The sequence below is a fragment of the Cyprinodon variegatus genome, unplaced genomic scaffold (assembly GCF_000732505.1).
Source record: "Cyprinodon variegatus isolate N-32 unplaced genomic scaffold, C_variegatus-1.0 Scaffold34, whole genome shotgun sequence".
Lineage (NCBI taxonomy): Eukaryota > Metazoa > Chordata > Actinopteri > Cyprinodontiformes > Cyprinodontidae > Cyprinodon > Cyprinodon variegatus.
The window spans coordinates 1,574,024-1,596,240 of NW_015150487.1; the positions used below are offsets into that span (position 1 = coordinate 1,574,024).

The window sequence follows — 22,217 nt, forward strand, 5'->3', positions numbered from 1 at the left end:
GATTTATGCCACAGTTCTCTACAGATACAGTATATACCTTTGTATTATCAAAGGTCATGCAAATGTTTTCATTTTACAGTAAAATGCTCGTTCCTGTCAGTCACAGAGACAATATTATCAGAGCTTAATTTGTTTAATTTATACAGTGCATGCTCTACAAACATGCGTTTAGTGTGATTAGTGGGAGGTCAGATCGGTGACACCAACAGAATATTGTCTCTGCTGCAGACAGCTGCCAACAGCAAAGATTCATTGAAAATTAAAATTATTTAAAGCTGCACCTGTAAATCTTGATCCAAATCTAACCAAATATGGTCAGTTATTGGTGATGCATGTCTTACATTCTAAAACATTGAAGTAGTTAAATTACATTTCACTTTGGGTGTTAATGAGATTATAGGAAAAAGTGAAAAAGTACCTTTATGGTTGCCATATTTCTTTTCAATTAATCGATTTTTTTTCAAACTGTTTATGACACGGCATCAGTACTTATGTAATATTTACCATTCAAATAAATAATAAGAGACAATAGGCATTAAAGGTGGTTTTTATGCACAGTTATGTTTGGTTATTTCGGATTAGATAACTATAGCTTCTGTAATCAAATGAAATACAAATAAATTACATAGACCAACACTTCTGCCAGCGAAGGTTTTTCACGCAACTTACTGTAAATTCAAATGTCTGGTGTATCACCATTTCTTAAAACTGAATTTATTTGGATAAAATAAATTTGCATATAGAAAAAATATTTGCAACTTGAAAAATTGCATGCTTAAGCTGAAGAGATTATTTAAATGGTTAACATTAGCTGTATAAATGTTTAATTTAATATGTGTATATGGAAGTTCATTCTGATTTATGTCCCATGGGGCACCTCAGAGTATTTGGTACCACTCGGAATTAGTGTTAAATTAGAACTCTCTGTAGTGTATATCTTACTCCAGTTGTTGTTGTGATAACTATAAAAGAGTCAATGTACTTTGACACTATATATTCAACACTGTGGAATTTACTGTGAATTTATAACAATATTAATGATGACAGATGATTCTTAAAGCAAGAAAAAATGATACATGAGCTTATGTTTTTCCTTTGACAAAGGCAAATATAGAGATGTAACTGTGTTCACTGCTCTATTTATCCTGACATCAACCCTGACAAGCTTCCCTGTTTCTAGCATCCCCACAGAATGATGCTACCACCACCATGATTCATATTAGACTGGAGTGTTTTACGGGGGTTCTTAGTAAGGCAAGGCAAGGCAATTTTATTTGTAGAGCACAATTCAGTACAAAGACAATGCATAGTGCTTTACATGATTAAAATATAGGAAAATAAAACAGAATCAAAGCAAGTAGGAAAAACATAAAATAAAATAAAAAATGCAGAAACAAAAAAAGAACATTAAGCAGTTGGACTGAAGAAAATAAAAAAAATTGAACTAATGATGTTTCAGTTGAACTGTTTAACTTGAACAGGCGAAGGCAATCCTAAACAAATGTGTTTTGTTCTAGTAGAACAACACCAACAAGACAATATGGACCCAGTGACAAACCAAGGCAAAACAAGGGCTTAAAATGAGCAGAGCAGATGTAGGAAATACATAAACAGGTGAATGGGATCTACTGATTAAATGGAGTATATCTAGCTGAGAGAGAGAAATAATAGAGCAGACACGGGTGAAACAGACATAAAATCTGAATGTAAAATAATAGATTAGTGTATCAATTAGTTTGAATATGTTTTATTGTAAGAATTATTGCATAAAAATACTTCTACTTTTGTACTTTTGTACTTTATATTAAGAGTACGAGACAGTAAGGCGAATATTGCCATGGATCTGAGCGTTCTGACGTCAGACGTAAAGGCAAGCAGGATAAAGATGTTGCCGGGGAGCTGCAAACCTTCTCATCTCCTCTCACATCCATCTGGCTATTGGTGCCACTCTCAGCAGGACTCGTTGCTGTTTTTTAAACCTCATGGAAAACGTTTCATTTAACGCTCAGCAAACCTTCCAGTCACCGTTTGAGAAGACGGCGTTTTACCATGTAAGTAAGCTGCCATATGAAATGTTATGTTTCTAATTGTTATTTATTAGTAGTAGTGTTATTAGTTTATGAAAAAACGTAAAATTATTATTTTAAAAGTGTACTCCTTTTCTTTAGATGCTTGCATTTTAAGATGGATGAAATGTTTCTTTGTTTCTAGGCTGACTTTACCGTTTACCGCCGCACTATTTTCTAAGCGTTTGTGGTTGCTAGGGTGAAATGATTTGTTGCCAGGGGCGTTTATTCGGTCTGCACGTGCTTCCCTTAATGAGTGAGAGGGTTCCGTAGCAGGAGGATTACTGAAATATTATAGGCCTATCGGTTTAACTCTCTTTGCAACGTGTTTTGACGCACGTAAAAGTCATGTTTAAATTAGTGCTATAAATCATTAACCATTTTCCCCTTAAGTTCCCATTGTTATACGTTTTGGGTTTTTGTTGGTGATTTTTTAAGTAACAGCTCACCACTTTCCATTTGAATGATGATGTTATCCTCAGTGATGACATTTTTTCCTCATTGTTTTTTTTTTCTATAGGCTAAATATAAATTTTTTTTCTAATGTTAAGGTCTACACTGTAGAGAGACAGCTTCCAGAAAGCCATATAACTATGGGGTGGGGATTTTAGGTGTATGTTACACCAAGATAATTTGTACAATTACAAATATTACTTGTAAACTAAAGGAGCAGTTCCCAAAAATGTAACCCTCAAAATGACGTATATAAATTTGGATAAGCAACTAAAGAAACAAGAGCATAATGACAATATTGATAATTTTAGCAATCAAAATGCCTGTGTCAAATGCTGAAGTGTTTTCTTATAACTACTTAGTATTTATTATTATTGTAAATATATATATGTTAGCAGTTATTTTGAAAATAGTTTGGCATTTTAATTTATATTTCTTTGCCAAAAGTTAACTTTTTACCCCAAATATGTTAAGAAAATCAATTAGAAAACTGCATCTTGTTTACTATAAACTATTAGTGTAACCATACAATGAGGCCAGAGGGTGTGTGCTTCAAATACTAAACAACAAAGGTCACTGCAAATCACTAAGGTTGTTGTAATCCACTCTAAATCCATATGGCACGAGAGGAGAAGGTTTCCCAGCTGTCATTAGTGCCTTAATCTTGCAAAGCTTAGCCGGGCAGCCTCTGTGAAACTTAAAAGGTATTTACGTAGAGGCATTGTTTTCATTTTGATTGACGCAGATGCCAATCTGTTTGCAAAAGAGAGATTCACAGATCCATCTGTTAGTTTGTCTATTTGATGTGGGCATTCCAAACAAGTTTACATTATCCGTCCTCACCGTTATACTCAAGTTTTGAAAGAGTTGGCTAAAGTGGGAGTTTAAATTTTCAGGTTTTTTTGGTGTTAAAATCCAGTCCTCTTTGTCAGTGTCCTCAGTTCAATAGCAGAGGTCTAGTAGGGTTTGGCTGCATGCAGGAGGCTGTTTAGCCATCTGAATTAGGTCTATAGGGCAGGGCACACAACTAGTGATCATTTTTTCTAATCAATTAATCTGTTTGTTGTTATTATTCTATTAATTTATTATTAATTTGAAAGCAAACGTTCCTTTAAAGAAGTGTATTTTCTAAAGAATTTAAACCAGTTGAAATTTAAAATGCCACTTGGGGAGTTCTGAATAGAGCATCAAATTCAGTTTTGCATCTCAAATGAAAAAAATATATATTTTTAGCTTAATTACTGCTCTGAGTGGGTTGTTATTTTAATTAAAGGCTTGTTTACTAAACAATCTGATTAACCATTCAATCCTAGACTGCATCAGACAATTGTTACTCTTATATCTAAAACACTTGTAATGAAGTTTTATTGTGAATTTCGGCAGGAATAGGACAGTTTTATGCTGAATGGTAATTTATTAAAAAACAGCTACAATTTACAGGCCTAGATTAAACATTAAGGAATGTTTGAGATATTTCTGAAGCAACAGAGCGAAAGTTCAGTAAGAAGCCTCTCCCTAGTAGTCACTGGCACCTATATAGTTAAATACTGCGCAGTTTGATTGCTAAGACATAGATTGGGTGTGGCTTAATAAATTTATGTTTTGCATCTAAGAAAAGACTATCATGAACTGAATGAAAAACCAACTAAACAGAGCATGGAAGTATCTTCACAAAGAACATCTTAATATCCCAGCATAAATTATATCAAAATGCATGCAATATCCGCAGCCACAAACAAAAGTAACCAACAGGAATTTGGAAACTATCGATTGGTTTTTGTTGAGATCAACTTTTACCAGAAGAACATATACTTCTATCTATATTCTATACAATCTCGATGTCAGTTTGTGGTTGAAATATGAACACCAAAATGGAAAAAATAAGATAACCAAGCCTGACTGCCAATAATACTTATTTGGTTTTCAGCTGTGGTCTAAAAGAGCTTCATTTTCTGTGTCATTTTAATTCCTTGATAATGGAAAAAAACAACCTTGAATAGACATAAATAAGATCTCCATGGATGTGCACTCTTTGAAAAGTAGTAGCTTGTAAATGTAAATATAATACTCCTTAAGAAGCTCCATGTATAGATTCTTTACTGCTTGAAAAATAATATTTACCATTGTTATTAACTTAAATAATATTATTGTCGCTGACACTGTGTGTGGTGGATTTACCTTTCACCCTTGATCTGGTGTATCTTCTTTTACTTTAAATCTATAAATGTCACATTACTCATAAATGCGCGCAGGAAAGAGAATTAAAGCAAATATCCAAGGCTTAATTCTAAAAAATAAAGCACTGAAATAAAGACACTAAACAGCTTAAATTTATCAAACAAAAGAGGTCAAACATGGTAAACAGAATAACTAAATGCAGTTAATAAAGAAAGACTACTGTTAAATCAGAAAAGGAAGCAAAATCTACAAAAAAAAACAAAAAAAAACACACACAATGACAAGAAGAATTCTGACTATGATATATTGCTTTTTAAAGGCATTTATTGGATGTTGACAGATGACAGCTGGTGTTTGTTAAGGAATGTGGTGACAGATATCCGTTTTGACAAAGTTAGTTTTGTCCTGATCACTATGAAAGGTGGCTAAACACAGCAAATCCTGTTCCAATCTTATATCGTAGGCAATTTGACCATCCAGGTGAAGGGTTTCAGGAGAGCCTCTGCTTTTTTGTATGATTTATTTCTTGAAATAAATGTTGTAAGATTTATGGCAATTGAAAAGCCCAACAGGATGAATTCCTAATCAGATGTCACCATTTGTGTTGAGAAAGGAATTCATGCCAAGCAAAGGTAGTTATTATCTCACACCACACAAAGGGGTTATTATCTGAACTAGCAGGAACAAAATCGCTTTGTCGTTGGAGAATGTTTATAAATTGTAACTGAAGACATGAGGAGGTTTAAGTTGACTCCATTTCCAGCACTTTAAACTGAGCTGTGTCTGATGATGCTTGATAGAGTGACATTAAAAGAGCTTTATGTTATGACACATCCAACTTTCTTTACATAAACCAAGTTTCTCCTTCCTCTGTAATTCTAGAGCAAGTTCAACTGCATCGCACGGATGAATGAATCAATGTGCAAAACTTTGCTGTCATAAAAAAATGAGCCAGGGACATACGTCAGTGTGGGCGTGATCCTGGAATTGAATTCCAGCAACTGAGTGTTTCCTTTGAGTACGTATGAACTGGAAATGTCTCATCTGTCCCATCCAGCGTCTTGTGATTTGACTAGTATTTACAAGTATTCACAACAAATCATTTTGGAGCATTTTCTATGTCCTTCAGCTGTAGATAGAGAGCTTATTGACTCAGCTGTATCAATTCTATTATTTCATTACACACTTTATCTGTTTCCATGGTGTATTTTTTGTCAGTGGGTGAGCATGTACTGCTCTGGTGTGAAACCCAGCATTTTGCATAAAACGTGACATTTAGTCATCATTCCCTCTGTGTCATCTTTCACTTGCTAATCCGACCATCTGGGGGTGTTTAGTCTTTCTCTTCCTAAGATACAGTCCTTCTCTAGTTTGATTAATTTATTGAAATGATTTGTTAAGGTTTAAACCTATAACTATTGAACCAAATAAATAAGAAATTATACATTAAATAATTGTCTCATTTAAGAGTTCTTATGTTTTTGTTTTCATTGTTTTTTTCTTATGCTTGTACGATTAAGATCTTCACTCAAATTTTCCTTCCAGGAGGCATAGCCATGCCAAAAATTTTTTTTAGATCTAATTATTTTTAGGCTGCATGGTGGCGCAGTGGTTAGTGCTGTGGCTTCCTCCCACAGTCCCAAAACATGACTGTTAGGTTAATTGGCTTCTCTAAATTCTTCTGTGACCGACTGGTGACCCTTGAGGGTGGACCCACCGAGACCTACTAACAAGGAGAAAATGTAATGATTTTATTTATTGAGAAAAAAAACTGTCCAAAACACCTTGGCCTATGTTAAAAAAAAAAAATGTGATGAACACTTTCATTTCCTTTATCAACATGGAAGTGTTACTAAACCATTTCTAAGACTTGTGGACTCCAGTAAACTGCAGAAAAAACAATTAAGCACAAACGGTGACCATGTGAATAGAGGTGATGAAACATCCTGGGGGGGAGGGCTTAATAAATAAATAAAACACTGAATCTAGGAGGAGCAAAATAACCCAGAACAACAAACTCAGACCTCAAAAGCACAAAGGCAATAACAGAAAAATCTTGAACATACACTTGCTCAAAATATTGTTTCAACTGGGGAGTAAACAGAGGAATCTTTTGAAAAGTGGATGTCCCATTATATCCTGTGAAAACCAACCCAACATTTTAGAAAATGAATCTTATACCTGCTGTCACATAGTGTGGTGGCAGTGTGATGTATTTGGGGTCAATTCAGGTGCTGGAGAGCTGGCTGTAAATAATGGAGCCATGAATAGTCTTCTCTAATGGAAACTCTCAAAGGAGAATTTTTTTTTTTTTCTGGGCATCAGTTAACTTTTTGTTCAAACAGACTTGAGTCTTTCACCTTTGATTGGCTCAGAGAAAAGGTTTTGTGGAGTCTAGTAATCTTACAGCTGATTAAGATGGTGTAGCACGACTTTTAAAAAGCTATTGTCGAAACCCTTCCAATGTGGCTGAAATAAAACAAAGATAAAATATTGTAACTAACTCAATTTCTCCATATTTACTTGCATTATCTTATCATACGTCGCTGATTAACTGTTGAAATGTGTAATAGAGAAGCAAAAACATGACGTTGAGTAGAAACAAATAATTGTTCATGGCTTTGTATATCCTCTACTTCCAGTTTTTAAATACACAAAAGTTATTTTCAGTATCATTATGTTTTCTTCTTTTTGCACTCTTCATTCCTTTAATTCTACAAATGCCCTGCTTGCCAAGAGGTAGATGAGCAGGGCCACGAGACAGGGCGAGCTGTCACATCCCATCTGCAGGGTCAGGAAGAACGTGCCCTCACGTTCTGCTCTCTCCTTTCCCTCTTAACACCTTTGTGAGTTAAGGAGGATTGTCAGATAAGGGCAGAGGGGTCCTGTCAGGGCAGGAATGACAGTCAGAGAAAATCAAATAAAAAAAGGCAACAGAAATGTTTTGATATTTTAAGAAAGGGGAGAAAATGGCTTAATCTGGCATTTGGTCCTGTAAGGAATTGACTTTACTTCCAAATGGAGGTACAGCATTGAAAGGTTCAGAAATAAATAAGGCATTTTCTAACTGTAGCCAAGACTACTAAAACAAGAGGAGAAAAGATATACTGTTAAAAAAAAAAGTGGTTTTAATCAGAATCCGTATCAGATCAGACATGTGGTCAAAGGGAGTAATTGGAATTGGGCCTTGGATTAAGTGAATAGTTAGTTAGCATGGAATCTCTCCAAGAGGCATCGATGTGGTTCCTATAATCTGTGTTGATCTGGTTACAGGGAAAGTACCAAGATGACAAAGGTCAATCAGTCCTTCCTGATTTCTTTTATTATTTACAGACTGTCAGACGTGTTGATATTTGCACAAATTTTGCACCCTGGATTTTAAATTATGTAAATTAAAGGTTAGATTGACCAGCGGTTTCCCTACTGCATCGAGTAAAGAGTTGCACATGCTGGACTTTTCACCCTCTACCACCCACTGCAGTTCACTGCAGATAAAATAAAGTTGGGAAAACTTTGCATTTAAAATGCTGCTTTTTTTCCCTTTGTCATCAGATTGTATCTGAAAGTATGATGGGGTTTCATAAACGATCAACTGAGCAAACCTTCATATTTTATGCTTAAGAAATCCTGTACTCCTAGATGTGCTTCTGTGCCAGCAGAAATAGCAGAAAACAGAAACACTTCATTTATTTTCCTGAAAAGTAGCAGAAGCAAGCTGAACTCACCAAAAGAAATATGGCTAAAAATTATTTAATTAGTAAGAAACAGAATAAGCTTAATGCCTGTCCTGAAAGACAGATGAATCTAGCCAAAGTTGGCAAAATAAAACATGCTGAGATTTAATAAATTAGCAGAAACAGCAGGAGAAATGAATATGGAGAAACTGGAATCCTATTTGGTTAAAGGAAAAAATCTAGTAGCTTAAGAATGACTGAAATGTTGAAGAATATGGTATTGAATTAGAAGTTAAGTGTTAACTCATTTGTTCAAATGTCAAAAATTGGCATAACTGTTGAAAATAAATGCAAAAGTTGATCAAAATTAAGAAGCAAGTTTAAGCTGAAGAAGCTTGACAATCCAAAGCCAACAACCCTACATGCCAGGCAGACCATTTGAAACAGAGGAATGGCTTATAGAAAGACAGCTAATAGAAATGAACAACCCGAACTTATAGTTAAACTACTAATTGTTCAAAATGATTCTGTTTATTCTATTGAGCAACAGAATCTCAATAGTATAAACAACATTCACACAGTGCCCTTATCTAATGTTATTTACAGAGAAACCATTATTCTTGGCAGCAGGAGGAGTAATGATGCTTATTACAGTCAATTTTGTAATTTGTAACTTTTTACCCATTAATATGAATGTAATTATTTTTTATGTTTTTTTTTCTAGGGTTTTTTCAACTTTAATGAACCCTGAGTGTGTTTAAGGACATTTTTTTCAAACATATTTCTCTCAGTTAATTGAATGATTGCTTGATTGACTTTATTGATCTCACAGTGGATAAAATACTCGATATATCAGCTAAAATAGTCAAAGAAGAAGAATGTGCCAAAGGAAGAAAAAGGTGTTTGGATATATACGGGATATACAGTGCGTCCTCATATGACAGCTTAAGCATATAGCTCCAACCTCGAAAGGGTCATGGAAGGGCTGCAACTGCTGCTCTTTCTGTTCTATCTACTTAGTTCCCATCTCCACCCCTGTCCATATCAGTCATTGATACAATATTACCCTCGGTTTGTCCCAGCCCATCATCAAGTCAGGCACTCAGCTTCTCCCAGTTCTCCAGCACCTCTTGTAGACCTCCTTTCCTGCTCCAGGATGCGATGTAGTGACGTGCCCGCTACCACAGGCAGACAGTCCTTGTTCTTATGTGTTTGCACATAGAAGAGATTACAAGGAAGCAGCTTGCCAGGGGCAGGCAGCTGCTGTTTCCTACAGTTCTCAGCAATCTGGGGGGACGACGGCAGGATGCCATGGGGGAAAAGTGGCTCAGCAGCTCTGCTGCTGTTCGCAGGAAAAACTCTTTGGCGGGCCAAAGCCAGGTAGGATCAGATTTTTTTTCCTGCAGGTTCTGCTCCTTAATGGTCAGATATAGATTCACATATACTTGGGTAGTACTTTGGTTTGGTTGAGCCTGGTATTATTGTTTAAAAACATTTTTGAAGTCAACTTTTTATGCATATATAATAATTCATCCAAGGTTCTGATCCATAAAAGTTAGTCCCTATTTGTTTCTGGGTCCACACAGAATATGACTGAACATGCACTGTCTAGGGTTGAGAAGAAATATTTGGTTAATCTTGTTTTCGTGTCCTTAATGTTAAATTCTTAAGAAAATAAGAGGCTTTGTTTGGAAATCAACCAGGAATCTTAGTCTGCTTAACAAGCTGCTTTTTCAGTTTGTTTGCTGCAGCCTCTGAAATCAGCTGTTTGTTGTACAGTAGTTTCTTACAGGTTTTAGTATGAAGATAGGCAGCCTAATGTTTCCATTCTTCTCTGAGAGCAGGGCTTCCTGTTGATTCTTTGGGTTACACCAAGGTCCATTCAACTAGAAACAATCCCAAACACCCTGACATTTCAGTAGTCCCTTTTCTAAAGTCAGCACATGTGCGTGTTTTGTAGCTCAGAGCTATACATATATGTACAGCTTGTATGTTTTGGAGGGTAATTGGCTAATTCTAATCCAATAAATTGGTATTTATGGGGCAATATCTTTAACGTTGCGCTTTTGTTGTAAATTAATGCTTAAAATCTCTTCCAGTAGAATTTAAAATCTTTTTAGATGGAATTTATATGAAAACCAGGGTTTCCTAACAGACTGTACAGATTGAAAACATTGAGGTTATGTGCTGGCTTCAGACTGTGTTTTCGCGGCAATATCATAAAGGAGGATACTTCCTGTCACATACCTCAGTGTTCGTCACTAGGATTACATGTGACAAACTAAAACATAGTGGTGCATGATTCTGAAGGAGAAAAATTACTTTATAGTTTAAAAAAATCTAGCCAATTTGGACAGTATAATGTATTATAATGTCTGGACTCAATACTTTGCAGAACCATTTCTCTCTGCAATTAGAGATTAACGCGTTTAGCAAATTTAATTTAGTTTCTCAGTAAACAGCAAGTTTTGTTTAGGTTAAGTAGATTGGTTTGATTTTTGGCCCTTCCACTTAATATGGTTGTATATTTAGATTTGCTGTTCTATCAGAAGCTTAACCTATACCCCAGTCTGTAGTGTTTTGCAGCCTCTCTTATTTTTATTCCATATTTACCATATTTTCTACTCCATTCATCTTTTCAGCTCCGACTAGCTTATAGGTCACTGACAAAGAAAACAGTCTAACCAGCATGTCACCACCATTCCTAGCCTCAGACGTTTTGTGTTTTTTTTGGGGTGATGTGCTGAGATCAAACACAACAGGTTATTTTATTTCATTAGGTTATAAAGTGACTTCTCGGGGCAGCTGGTTGCACTGAATTTTATTTAGATCTTAAACAAAGAACTAAATAAAGCTTTATGATTTTCTTAAACATTTTGTATGTATTAAACCATGTATGGACATTAATATACCCAGAATGCAAACGCACAACCTTGCCTTGTTAAGTTATTATTTGTACAACACTTCTAAATTGTTATGATTTGAAAATATAATTGTTTTTATGGACAGTAGTTTAAAGCCTCACTAAAGAGTATTTTAGACATGAGATGCGCAATTATAGAAGGCAGATAAACAAGAAATAAAAGATATTATACATAATATGTCATCATATTTTCACAAAGAAATGCTAATCCAGACACAATTTCAAAATGCATATCATTAAGTAATATCACTAAAGGACGTATTTTTATCTGAGGTTTCTGCGTCTGGAAAATTTCCCCTGCTTTTTAGATTTTGCTCAAATGTTATGCTGTTGTTTGACTCCTTCGGGTGATGTTTACAGCATTATGGAAGAATGGAAAAAACAATAAATCAGTGAAAAGTCAGAGGTTTGGTGAGGTTACAGGGAACAGAGGTCTTCTCACGGAAAATCTTGACAGACCTGTCGCACTTGTGCAACTTGAGAAACGTTTCCCTGCTCCAAATGTACCTCCATCTGCCTCATACTTATACACATAAATCACCTGGACACTCTGCAGCCTTGGAGTCATTTTTCAGGTTTGTTTTTTGTTTTTTACAGGTTCAGGTATGAGGTTGAACAAGGACATTTGCTATGAGATCATAGATTTTGTAGTACATAATGTTTCTTTCTGCATATAAGGTATGGCGTTCTTCAACCCTTCACATTGTTAGCCGTCACCCATTAAGTATTTGGATATTTAAGGGGGATTAAAGGTTTCCCAGTGTATGTCTTGGATGAGCTTGAATAATTCCCTTAACTTTATCTTTGATCTTTTTGATGAATACGCCTGATAAGATAAATTATGCATTGTTACCTTGATGAATGAGCTCAAGAAGAGCCGTCATGCACAAAGACTAAAATCCATCCTAATAGCCGAGCGTAGGTTAGTCAGCTCTCATCTGGGTGTCAATATAGTTCATGGTTGTTAGACTAAAACAAGGCCTGTCTTTGTTGTGCTTCACTCACAGGGTTTATGGGTTGGCAAAAGGTTACAGATTCCAGTTTGAACCAGAGAGGGAACTTGATGGTTGTTAGACTCATAGGGAAGGCGTGTCTCCTATTGGGACAGGGGAGGGGACAGGTGTGAATGTTTTGATAGTAAGAACCTTGTTACTCAACCTCTTGCATTCCAGCTTGCATTACTTCCTGTGTCAGCTCAAAGGAACCTAAACCACTGAAAGATTTAGATCACTCTCACGTGGTGCCTGACCAAAAACGCAGGATACAGCAAGACTTTGTGCCGAGCTTGTAATTCCCAGATTGTTTTGGCTGTGTGGACATGGGAGGCAAAGGGGAAGTGGTGGTGCTGAGCAGAATTGAGCCAAAAATGGAGTCTCCACATATCAAATTAAATCGTCTGAGGCTCCGGCCCCGGCATAACCCCTCATGGGAGAAAAGGCGGGTGAAGACCACAGTCCGAAAGAAAAGAGACAGGTAGGTCATGTGAAGGGAGAGGTGTTTTCCATAGAAATAAAGAGTACATTTAATAACATTAATATTAGTTGTAGTATTTTAAATTTAAGAAAAAGCTCCAAACATGATCGCTGGAGTTTTGCAGAAAAAAAGAGGAGAATGCAGCATGGATATAAAGATCAGCTGTATTTTGCACAATGCAGACTGTCTAATCTGGTTTACATAGTCTCTGTTAGTAGGTAACTGCTAACTATATATATATATATATTTTTTAATATTTTTGACACTTGAAGACTTGAAATGAAGGAGATAAAATGTTGTTTCATTATATGGGAATCTTTAAGATTAATATAATCATAAAACTATATTTTCTTTCCTTTTAGTAATATTATGTGTATGAATTTTGCACATGGTAATATGTCTTATTTTTATGATAATCTTAATTTTTTTGTCCTGTTAAAATAATGTTTCAAATTGTTATGTATTTTGTGAGAAAATTCCTATACTTTAACATGGGAGAATCAGAATATACCAAACTGCTGTGAGAATTATAAATGAAGTTAAAATAAACAACAGAATCCCTGAAATGAAGAATTCAAATGTGGATTTCACGTAATGTGTCTAACAGTTTAGGCATGCAGATGGATTCAGTGTAAAGAATGTGGCTGCTATTTCTGGTGGTCATCCTGAGACTGAATTCTTTTCTCATTTATTGGTTCTGTCTTTTTCAGAATACCATTAATTATGTATAAAATGGTCTGAAAGTACCTGTTATTGAGGTCAGTATGAGCTGTGAACTGATCCTTTGGGGGGAAAAACAAAGCTGCAAATAGAACAGATTTATTTAAAGAAATGCAGAAATAAACCTAAAAATTGCTTTTCAATCAGCTTACTTTTATGCTACCTTTGTTGTTTGAATATTAATTTCAATGGAATAGCTGGGTCATAGTAGTTGTTACCAACCCGGTCCTTGAGAACTGCATTATAGTTTGCATTAATCTTGGATATTATTAAACTAAACTTATTTTTATGTTCTTGTGTTTTTAGCCGCTGTTTTAATTAAAAATGATCTCATCAGTTTGGACTATGTGATGTTATCATCACAGTTATGACAAGATCTGCTTTTCAGTTTAACTTGGATTACAAGACATTTTTTCTATAAGGGTTCTGTTTGTTGCTGATAGATTTTGTGGGAAAACATTTTGCTTTTCTGAAGTGAAAATTCTGTAATGAATCAGTTGCAAAGGGATTATGCAAATGTTTTCAGGCGACACCTGCAACCAAGTGGCTGAAAGTTAACCAGGGCTGAAATGCTCTGCATCTCAATGGCGTTTCTCAAGCTGCTAAACTGATCCTGGTTTCAGGTTCAGCTACTTTCAGTCATCTTGATGTAGGGATGACATTTTAAAGAGAAGATTCCTTTAAATTCACCTGAAGATATGAAAGTTCAGCTTAAAATAGATAAGATTAATTTCCTCTTTCACTAGAATTTCAATGATGAAAATGTTAAAAGTATGTCTGCCAGTCTGAGTAAACTTCTATATGTTTAAAACATTCCTTGCTTTGATAATCAGTAAATGTTTATTGAAAGGTGATTTCTTGTGAAACTAGGTCTCATAGTCCCTCCTTCTCTGCTCTGATGAAACTGGTTTTACCAACTTAAATGCATCTTGCTTTGGCTGACTTACAGTTGATCCTGGCATGTATAAAGAGCCTCCTAAACCACAATGGAAAATATTCCAGTTATTCTGTTTCTCATAGCAGCAGCTGCTGTAATGTTTCCTGATATTCACTCACACCTGTGGTTTGCTTGAGATCTGCTGAATCAAAGAATGTGACACCAGCTGAGTGAATCAGCAGACCACTTCCTGTCTCTGTGATCAGGAGGTCACATTTTCATGCTTTTAGGGGGGAGTGTGCCCCATTGTTGGCAGGGAATTGTGCTCCTTCGAGAGAAACAATTTTTTCTTTAGCATTCCTTTTTTTTAAAACTTTAAGAAAAGTGGGGTGATTTATGATTTATATTTTTATCAATTTTAGCTGCAGGTTTCAGATGACATTATTAGAGGTTTCTATTTTTGGGAATGTGTGAGTAGATGGAAGGGTGTGACCCATAGCAAGGCAGATTTGATGTTGTTACAGTGACATCTAGTGGATCTTCTCGGTACTTGTCCACAGCACATTTTGCAAGAACAATAGAGATCCCCCCTTTGTGTGCGCTCTCAGCATCTCTCTGCTCATACCTTTTGTCTCTCCAGGCTAATCCATCTTTTCTTTTCCACTTCTGTCTTCATCATTCCTCTTCTGTTTTTTTATGCGCCTTTGTGTCTCTGCTCATTTGTTTGCATGCATGCGTGTGACTTCTTTACGTGTATGTATGTCTGCACCAGAGATTCCAGCCCCACCGAGATGAGCGTGGATCCCTGGGCCAGCCCGCAGGACCAGGCAGCAGCTGAGGACTCTCGCAGAACCCACTCTCCACCCTCCCCAGACCAGGAGCAGCAGCAGCCGGATAAACTGTGCCTGGAATCATTCTGGAGCGAGGTTGAGAACATCCGACAGGGGTGTGGCGATACAGATCTCAACTCTACCAGGAGAGACTCCAGGCAGTCAGAAGGTAATCAATGTCTAATAGAGCATGGAGAGAAAGAGCAGAAGGAAATGTGTTTATTTCTGATCACTGCAATGCTGTTTACTTCTTAGATCTACTTGAACGTCCATGAATAATACCTTTTCCATGTCAAATTACCATAATGCTTGTTTTATCACAATGACACTGACATGTAGGAGCAGTGGAGCAGATGCCAAGCAACCAAATAAATACAGATTTTCATTTGTGCATTCATATTATCTGATCATTGGACCAGTGCATTTAAAATAATCTGAATTAACTGATGCTGCATGCTTCCTGCATGTGAAATAAAGTCTATATAGTTAAATCAAAATACACTCTGTGGACTGTATTTATGGTCCAAGACAACTTTCTAAGTTATTATGAATGAAGAATTATTTTATGCTTTAATATTGTATTATTGAATGATCATTGTAAAGGGATCAGCAGACCATTGATTTTTACCCAACTGCCAAAGAGTGAACTGATTAGAAAATGCTAAAGTTGTTTTATTTACATATAAACCCGAGTGACAGTTGCTGCTTTATCACAATGTTTCCCCATTACCCCTTTGAAATATTGATATCTTCTTTTGGCGATTCCTAGCCTATAAAATCATTGAACTAATGATGTTGCACCATAAAGCCAAAAAGTACTTTCTACATTAAGAAGTTTGTGATCAGTATTTTATGTTATTTTAACAGTAGTAGGAATAACTGTTGATTGTTTTTGTTTATTTTTTTAAAAAAGCAAGAAAAAATAAAACTTTTGTCGTAAATCGTCAAAACAACCATGATGCTTTAAAGCGGTTGTTTGTTTTTTTTCTTAAGGTTTTCATAACCGTCAGAATTTCATATGTTATGTTCAGCTTAAGCAAATATTTAATTTTCCTTATGTGTACTTTTTTGGATTTACATCTGAATACCGGCTATGTCTTTATCTCAGAGGGAGAACAGGAGGAACAGTGGCTGGCCGACGCTGGCTTATCGACCCTCATCAGCGAGGACAGCGAGGATGTAGACAAGGCCGTTCTGCTCTCCACTCTAACCCGGACGCAAGCAGAAGCTGTTCAGCGCCGCCTGGATTCCTACACGTTATCCCGCCGTAAAAAGAACAAGACACCTCCCAGAGACGTTCGGGACATCTTTAGCTCACCTATCGCCCAGGTAAATATACACACAGCACCAAGGGCATAGATGGGGTGCCTTTCTACTTCATTCATGTTCTTCATCTTAAAACATAGATACACTGATTTCCAAGCCTTGTATATTTCCAGCCTGCGATTAAAAGTCTGCAGTTAAGCCATTAGAGTCATGATACTAAAAGAGAAAATCCTGTGTCTGTCAGGATACTCAGACAAATATAATTTATCACTGAAATATTGTCATAAGCCTATTTCTATTCTAAATATGCCCAAATCTTCTACCATGAAATCCTGTGCAGATTTCTGAAACGCTTCAAGAGATTTCCTTGAAACATGGTCCATTATTACTCCCTGCTTAGTTGTTTTGTATGATTTTACCTGCTTTATTTACATTTCTTAAAGAGGTTGGTCAACAGAAACCTTCAGATTTTCCTGCTGTGATGCCAACCCAGAATGTGTCTTTACGAGGTTTTTCCTGCCATTAGAACCTCAGTCCTTGATCTTATAAATAGCAGTCTTACATCCTGTGCTGTTCCTTTTTTTATTCTAAATCCATGGAGAAAAAGAAAAAAACTGATATTGTACTCTCAGATGGCTAGGACCTCAGATCAGTCTCAATACTCAAATTTCTTTCAAACTTATTCAGCCAAATACTTCTTTAAGCACTGAAGCAACATTGTCATAAGTTAGCATCTGTAATTGTTTTGCTATTAGATTTCACTGCACTGCTTTATACTGTGAAACAGACATTTCTTATTTCTCATTTAGTAATGTTGGATTGAGAAAAAGGGGCTGCAGAGGTTATGCTTTGTTTCTATGGAATGACAGACATTTAGTGTTGGTATAATTTCTCATCCACCCCAGTACCTCTTTTTTGCTTCCTAGGGCTCATCTGCCCTTTTCTTTTCATTTTTTTCTTTTTACATTGGCTTTCATTCTTAGAAAAATAGCATCTCCTTTGACTGCCTCCTAGTCATAATTGCTCCATCCAGCTGCTGCTAAAATTGCCTTGAAGATGATGAGACTTGAATCGTTTTGACTCTTTTTAGCTTCAATGAAAACAAAGCTGAGACTATTTTATTCAGGCCTAATAGAACCTCACAAACCCTGCTTATTGTGGTGTAAAATCATATGTAAAACTGCACGTAACAGATCATGGGCTAATTAGAAATTTTAATTTTATATTAGTAAACAGATCAGCTCTCTTTTGCATGTAATTGGATAAACTTGACACAGATTTGTTGTGGCGTTACTTGGAGAAACTAATACAAACCTTTATTTCCAGTCATCTTGACTGTTGCCACTTGCTTTATGACGGTGCTGTCAAGCAACACTTTAAAAATGGAGGTTTGTTCAACATGTGGCTGCCTGTCTATTGACCGGTACACACAGACCTGCTTCCCATGGATCAAAGACTCTATTTACAAATCCTAACGTTGTTCTTTAAATGCCTGTAGGTCTTGCTCCACTGTTCCCCTCTGATTTAGTCCAGGTTTATTCCCCTTTGCTGGGCATCAGATCAGCCGACCAACAGCTTTTAGTTGTTCTAAAAGCAAAGTGGGAACTTAGAGGTGATCAGGCTTTTTTTCCACTTTGGTTTGCAAACTTTGGAGAACTTTCTCTAAACATTTGACTATTCTTCCTGTGTTTGAATCTCTGTAAAAACAGATTTTTTTCAGTAACGTTTTGCCCAAAGTAAAAAGACATTATCTTCTTAACATCTATGATAAATTTTTTTTATGAGAGTAATAGCATTCTATTTTTTTAAAGGTTGGCTGTCTTTTATTTATCTCCTTTTTCTACGTTTCTTTGGGAAAACTTGCTGAGTTTTTAACTGGGATTTAAAATAAATAACATTCGAATTGATTGTGAGGCATCCACGAGAAACTTTTTAATCCAGTGTTTTGTTTCTCACACCACAATTGACCTATAAAAGAAAGGTAAAATCACATGTAAAGGTCACTCTTTGTCCTCGGGGCTCTGTTTGACAGCAGGGACAGGAACAAGATTCCTCCGATCATTATCAGTGCTTTATCAAAGGAAACACCCTGTATCCCTGTGTTCATTCACTTCCTAACACTGAATGATTTGATTAAAGATCTGATATTTATAACTGTAACTCACCGAAGATAAAGGATTATTATACTAACCATTAAACCTCTGTCCCTCCAGACTTTGCTGCCCGAGTCTCAGAACAGCAACGACCTTCCACAGAATAGCATGGCATCAGTTGCCAAAATGCCTTTTTCAGGTAAGAACTATATGTTATGATCTACTGAAGGGGAAAAAAACACGCACAGATGATTTCAAAGCATTCAAGGCCTTGTGGCGCATACTGAAATGCTCATTTTACCATCTACTGAAACTCAGCCTGTTCTCTGTGCTTGTGATAAGCAAAAATGAAAAACTACTTGAATTATTACACAGTCCTTGTATTATTAAAAATAAATCAACAGGTATGTATGTCATAAAAAGAAACTTCAGAGATCAGAGCTAATGTTAAAATTCCCCTTGCCATATTCAAATTATGTTGTTTTTGGTTTAGATGTTATTGTTTTTTTTTTCTTCTCCTTCCTTGTTCATTCATGCATCAAAAGTGCATAAAGGGGATTTTTTAGAAAGATATCTCTGCCACAGACTTCCTTCACTAAAATGATAAACCATCATGTTGTGTATTTAGCAGTGACACCGGAGCATCAACGGGGCGCTCCTAAGGAGGAATTCCTCATTACTGACATTGCTTACTGTGAACAAGCTGTGATCTTCATGAAACAGGCCAATTTTCCACTGAACAACATCCCACACAGAAAGGAAGATGGCACCCTACCTGTGAGCTTGCTTCTACTTTTCTTTTCCTTATCTTTGATCCTTTAAAATGTCACTGCAATCGGGAACATTAACCTGCTTTGATGAAATGAAAAGCAGTGGGACCTTTGAGTGCAGTGTAGAGTGAAAACCCTGGCATGTATATGATTGCTTTTAGCCAATCTGAGATAAAAAATAGTTTGAAAAACCATTTAGATGTATTTTTTTTATTCAATTATTCTATCAAATTCCTCTGAACTTAAAACTCTTTTTAAGAGAGTGATTTCAAAGAGGCAGTGGTGATTGAAACAGAAATTGTCTGCAATGCCATTTTGTAGCACTGGGCTGTTTAAAGGTAACAGCCAAAGTAGTGGCTTAGTTTAAGATCAAAGTTAACTTTCAGTTAGGTCATTTGAGAAACAGATTTGTTATTAAATGTGGTTTTTAAAATGAAATAAAACTTTATAGGATAATATTCATGTTTTGATATTTAAAAATACCCAATCTCATCAGTAGGAACAGGCATTTTAAGTTCATATCTGATCTGGGGAAGCTGAAGTATTTATCCTGAAGCCTTTGATACGTTTAACACCATTATCAAATGATAGACCTCTTTTCAATATTTTAGAATCTCAAAATTTAAATCCAGTTTTTACTGTAGCCAAGTCGATATCTTTATCTTTACATAATATTTTCTTATTTATTTCAGAACCACATAAATGAGCTCAGTCTAATGACTGATTGTGTCTGTTAAGCTAAACCTTTAGAATTTATTGGAATATCTTATTTATTTCTTTCACTTATTTGTTGGCATTTACAGAAATCTCTCAGGCCGACAGGTCCAGCATAAAGCTGTTTGAGTCACGACAGATCGAAATTGTTCAGTAAATCTAACAAATGTTATTACAAGTCATTTTCAGTACAGCCTCTGCTGTGGATTAGATAATGAGGTTAAGATCGGAAGGAATTAGTGGTAAACAAAGGGAGAGTTGTTACGTCACAGAGTCTGGCAGATTTATATTTTTCTATTTTTAGGCTAAACAGATTTCCTCTGAATAAGGGCCAGTTTATTGGCTTTGATTAATTGATGCGGTTTAATATGAATGAACTTCTAGCTCCTTGGACCATTTCCATTTTTTTCATGACTCTTTCTGTCTTTGTTTTTTTATTTCTCTTTCTCAATCTTTATTTTGCTCCTCTTTTTCAACTTCAATGTCCGCAGCGGATAATCTGCCCAAAATGCCGCCTTGGAGTGACTCGTATTCAAGACCTCTCCCACTGTGACATGAAGAAGATTCGCCAGCTGGCCCTCATCGACATGACGGCGCTGTGCGACCTCTTAGAGCTGGAGGTTAAAAGGCATAAAACTGGAAAGAGAAAGATTGCAGGTGTGAAACCTCTCTGCTGCATTAAAATGTTTAGAATCCAATCCAACTTTATTTATAAAGCACTTTTTCGAAAGACCAAAGTGCTGTACGATGAAGCTACATAAAACTATCATACAGAGTCACAAAACATTAAAAAAACACATAAAAGCATAAAGGACATAACAAAGTTAAAATTAGATCTATGAAATCTATAATAAAATACAATGAAAATATTTTAAAATAATTTATTTGCAGGTTAAAATCGACATCTCACACAGTTTTGAAAGCGATTTAAAATCAGACAGAGAGGTAGACTTTTCAATCCAGATTGGAAGGTTGTTCCACATTTTGAGAAGCTGTGAAGAGGCTCAGAAATTCGGATGATGGGCCCAGTTTACAGTCGATATGGGGAATCATGCCGTCTGCTGTCATTGATCCACTGTTTTCAATAAAGTAACACAAAGCAACATATCAAATCCTTTGTTGAGATGCACCTGTATGGAAATCCTTTTAGGTATTTGTCCTAAATCAGAGAGTCTCATTAAAATGAGGCTTTTACGGTTAAAATATTCTGTTTTTATTTAGAAACAAATTTTCTTATCCTTTATTCTGGAAATATTTATTTAGTTATTCAAGAAAACAGGTTTATATCAGGTAATTATTGTTCATTTTCCTATCTGTTACAGAGAGCAAACTTTTTGGGGTACCGCTTGCCACACTGCTGGAAACTGACCAGAAGATGAAACCAAACAGCTCGATTCCTCTCTTCCTGCAAACGGTATGTATCTGCATGCTTTGCATGCACAGCGCAGCGTTTCAAATAGTTGAAATAAATATCAGAAGCACCTATTTGCATACAACTGAACCAGATAAAACTTAAAAACTCTTGTAATCTCTGTGCTCGGAGTTTTGACCACATAGTGTTTGTAGAATTACTTATTGTAGAGATAAGCAGGAGATGTATATTCTGACGTCAGGTTCTGTTGATGCTTTTTGTGCAGCTGCTGTCGTTTCTGGAGAAAAAAGGAGTCGATTCAGAGGGGATTCTGCGGGTTCCAGGATCTCAATCCAGAATAAAGGTACAGTGTCTCAGCTAATAGCTATTTTCACATGAAGTAAACGCAGTCTTAAGATCTTAATGGCTGCAAAACATTTATTGTTTCTGACTTTGAAATGTCAGACCTGCTTGAATGTCAATTGGCTTTTCTAAGATTAACAACATCTGACATTTAACAAAGTCCAGTAAGACATAATCAATTATTCTTTTTTTAGGCTGCAGCGAGGTGGCCTCTTATCACCCTGTACTTTATTAATTGTATTGTAGTATCGGGTAAATTGTAGTAGCCACCAGAGGGCGCCAGATAGCCCTGTATCGCTGAACAAGACTCAACGCAGTAATGGCTGATATACTAAACTAGACTTGATAACAATGTTAGAATCTCAATGCTAGAATTTATTGCTCTTTTAAAATCAGCCTATGGTCACATTTAATAAATGAGTCATATATATATATATATATATATATATATATATATATATATATA

General features: G+C 35.9%; 1 protein-coding gene across 4 annotated transcripts in view; it reads left to right on the top strand.

Moving 5' to 3' along the window:
* The first annotated feature begins 1,945 nt into the window (after window positions 1-1,945).
* Window positions 1,946-22,217, top strand: part of arhgap40 (Rho GTPase activating protein 40) — a 24,688-nt gene continuing 4,416 nt past the window's right edge. Inside the window, exons 1-8 of one of the 4 annotated variants that reach the window (XM_015403080.1) lie at window positions 1,946-2,051; window positions 15,137-15,363; window positions 16,303-16,523; window positions 18,674-18,752; window positions 19,182-19,330; window positions 20,529-20,694; window positions 21,360-21,451; window positions 21,675-21,752. In XM_015403080.1, coding sequence (XP_015258566.1) covers window positions 15,156-15,363; window positions 16,303-16,523; window positions 18,674-18,752; window positions 19,182-19,330; window positions 20,529-20,694; window positions 21,360-21,451; window positions 21,675-21,752 — 993 coding nt within the window. In that variant the 5' untranslated portion in view covers window positions 1,946-2,051; window positions 15,137-15,155. Of the gene's footprint in view, window positions 2,052-5,586; window positions 5,716-9,613; window positions 9,752-12,480; window positions 12,768-15,136; window positions 15,364-16,302; window positions 16,524-18,673; window positions 18,753-19,181; window positions 19,331-20,528; window positions 20,695-21,359; window positions 21,452-21,674; window positions 21,753-22,217 lie in introns of those variants that run through there. The other 3 variants (XM_015403072.1, XM_015403064.1, XM_015403054.1) reach the window with 3 other exon arrangements.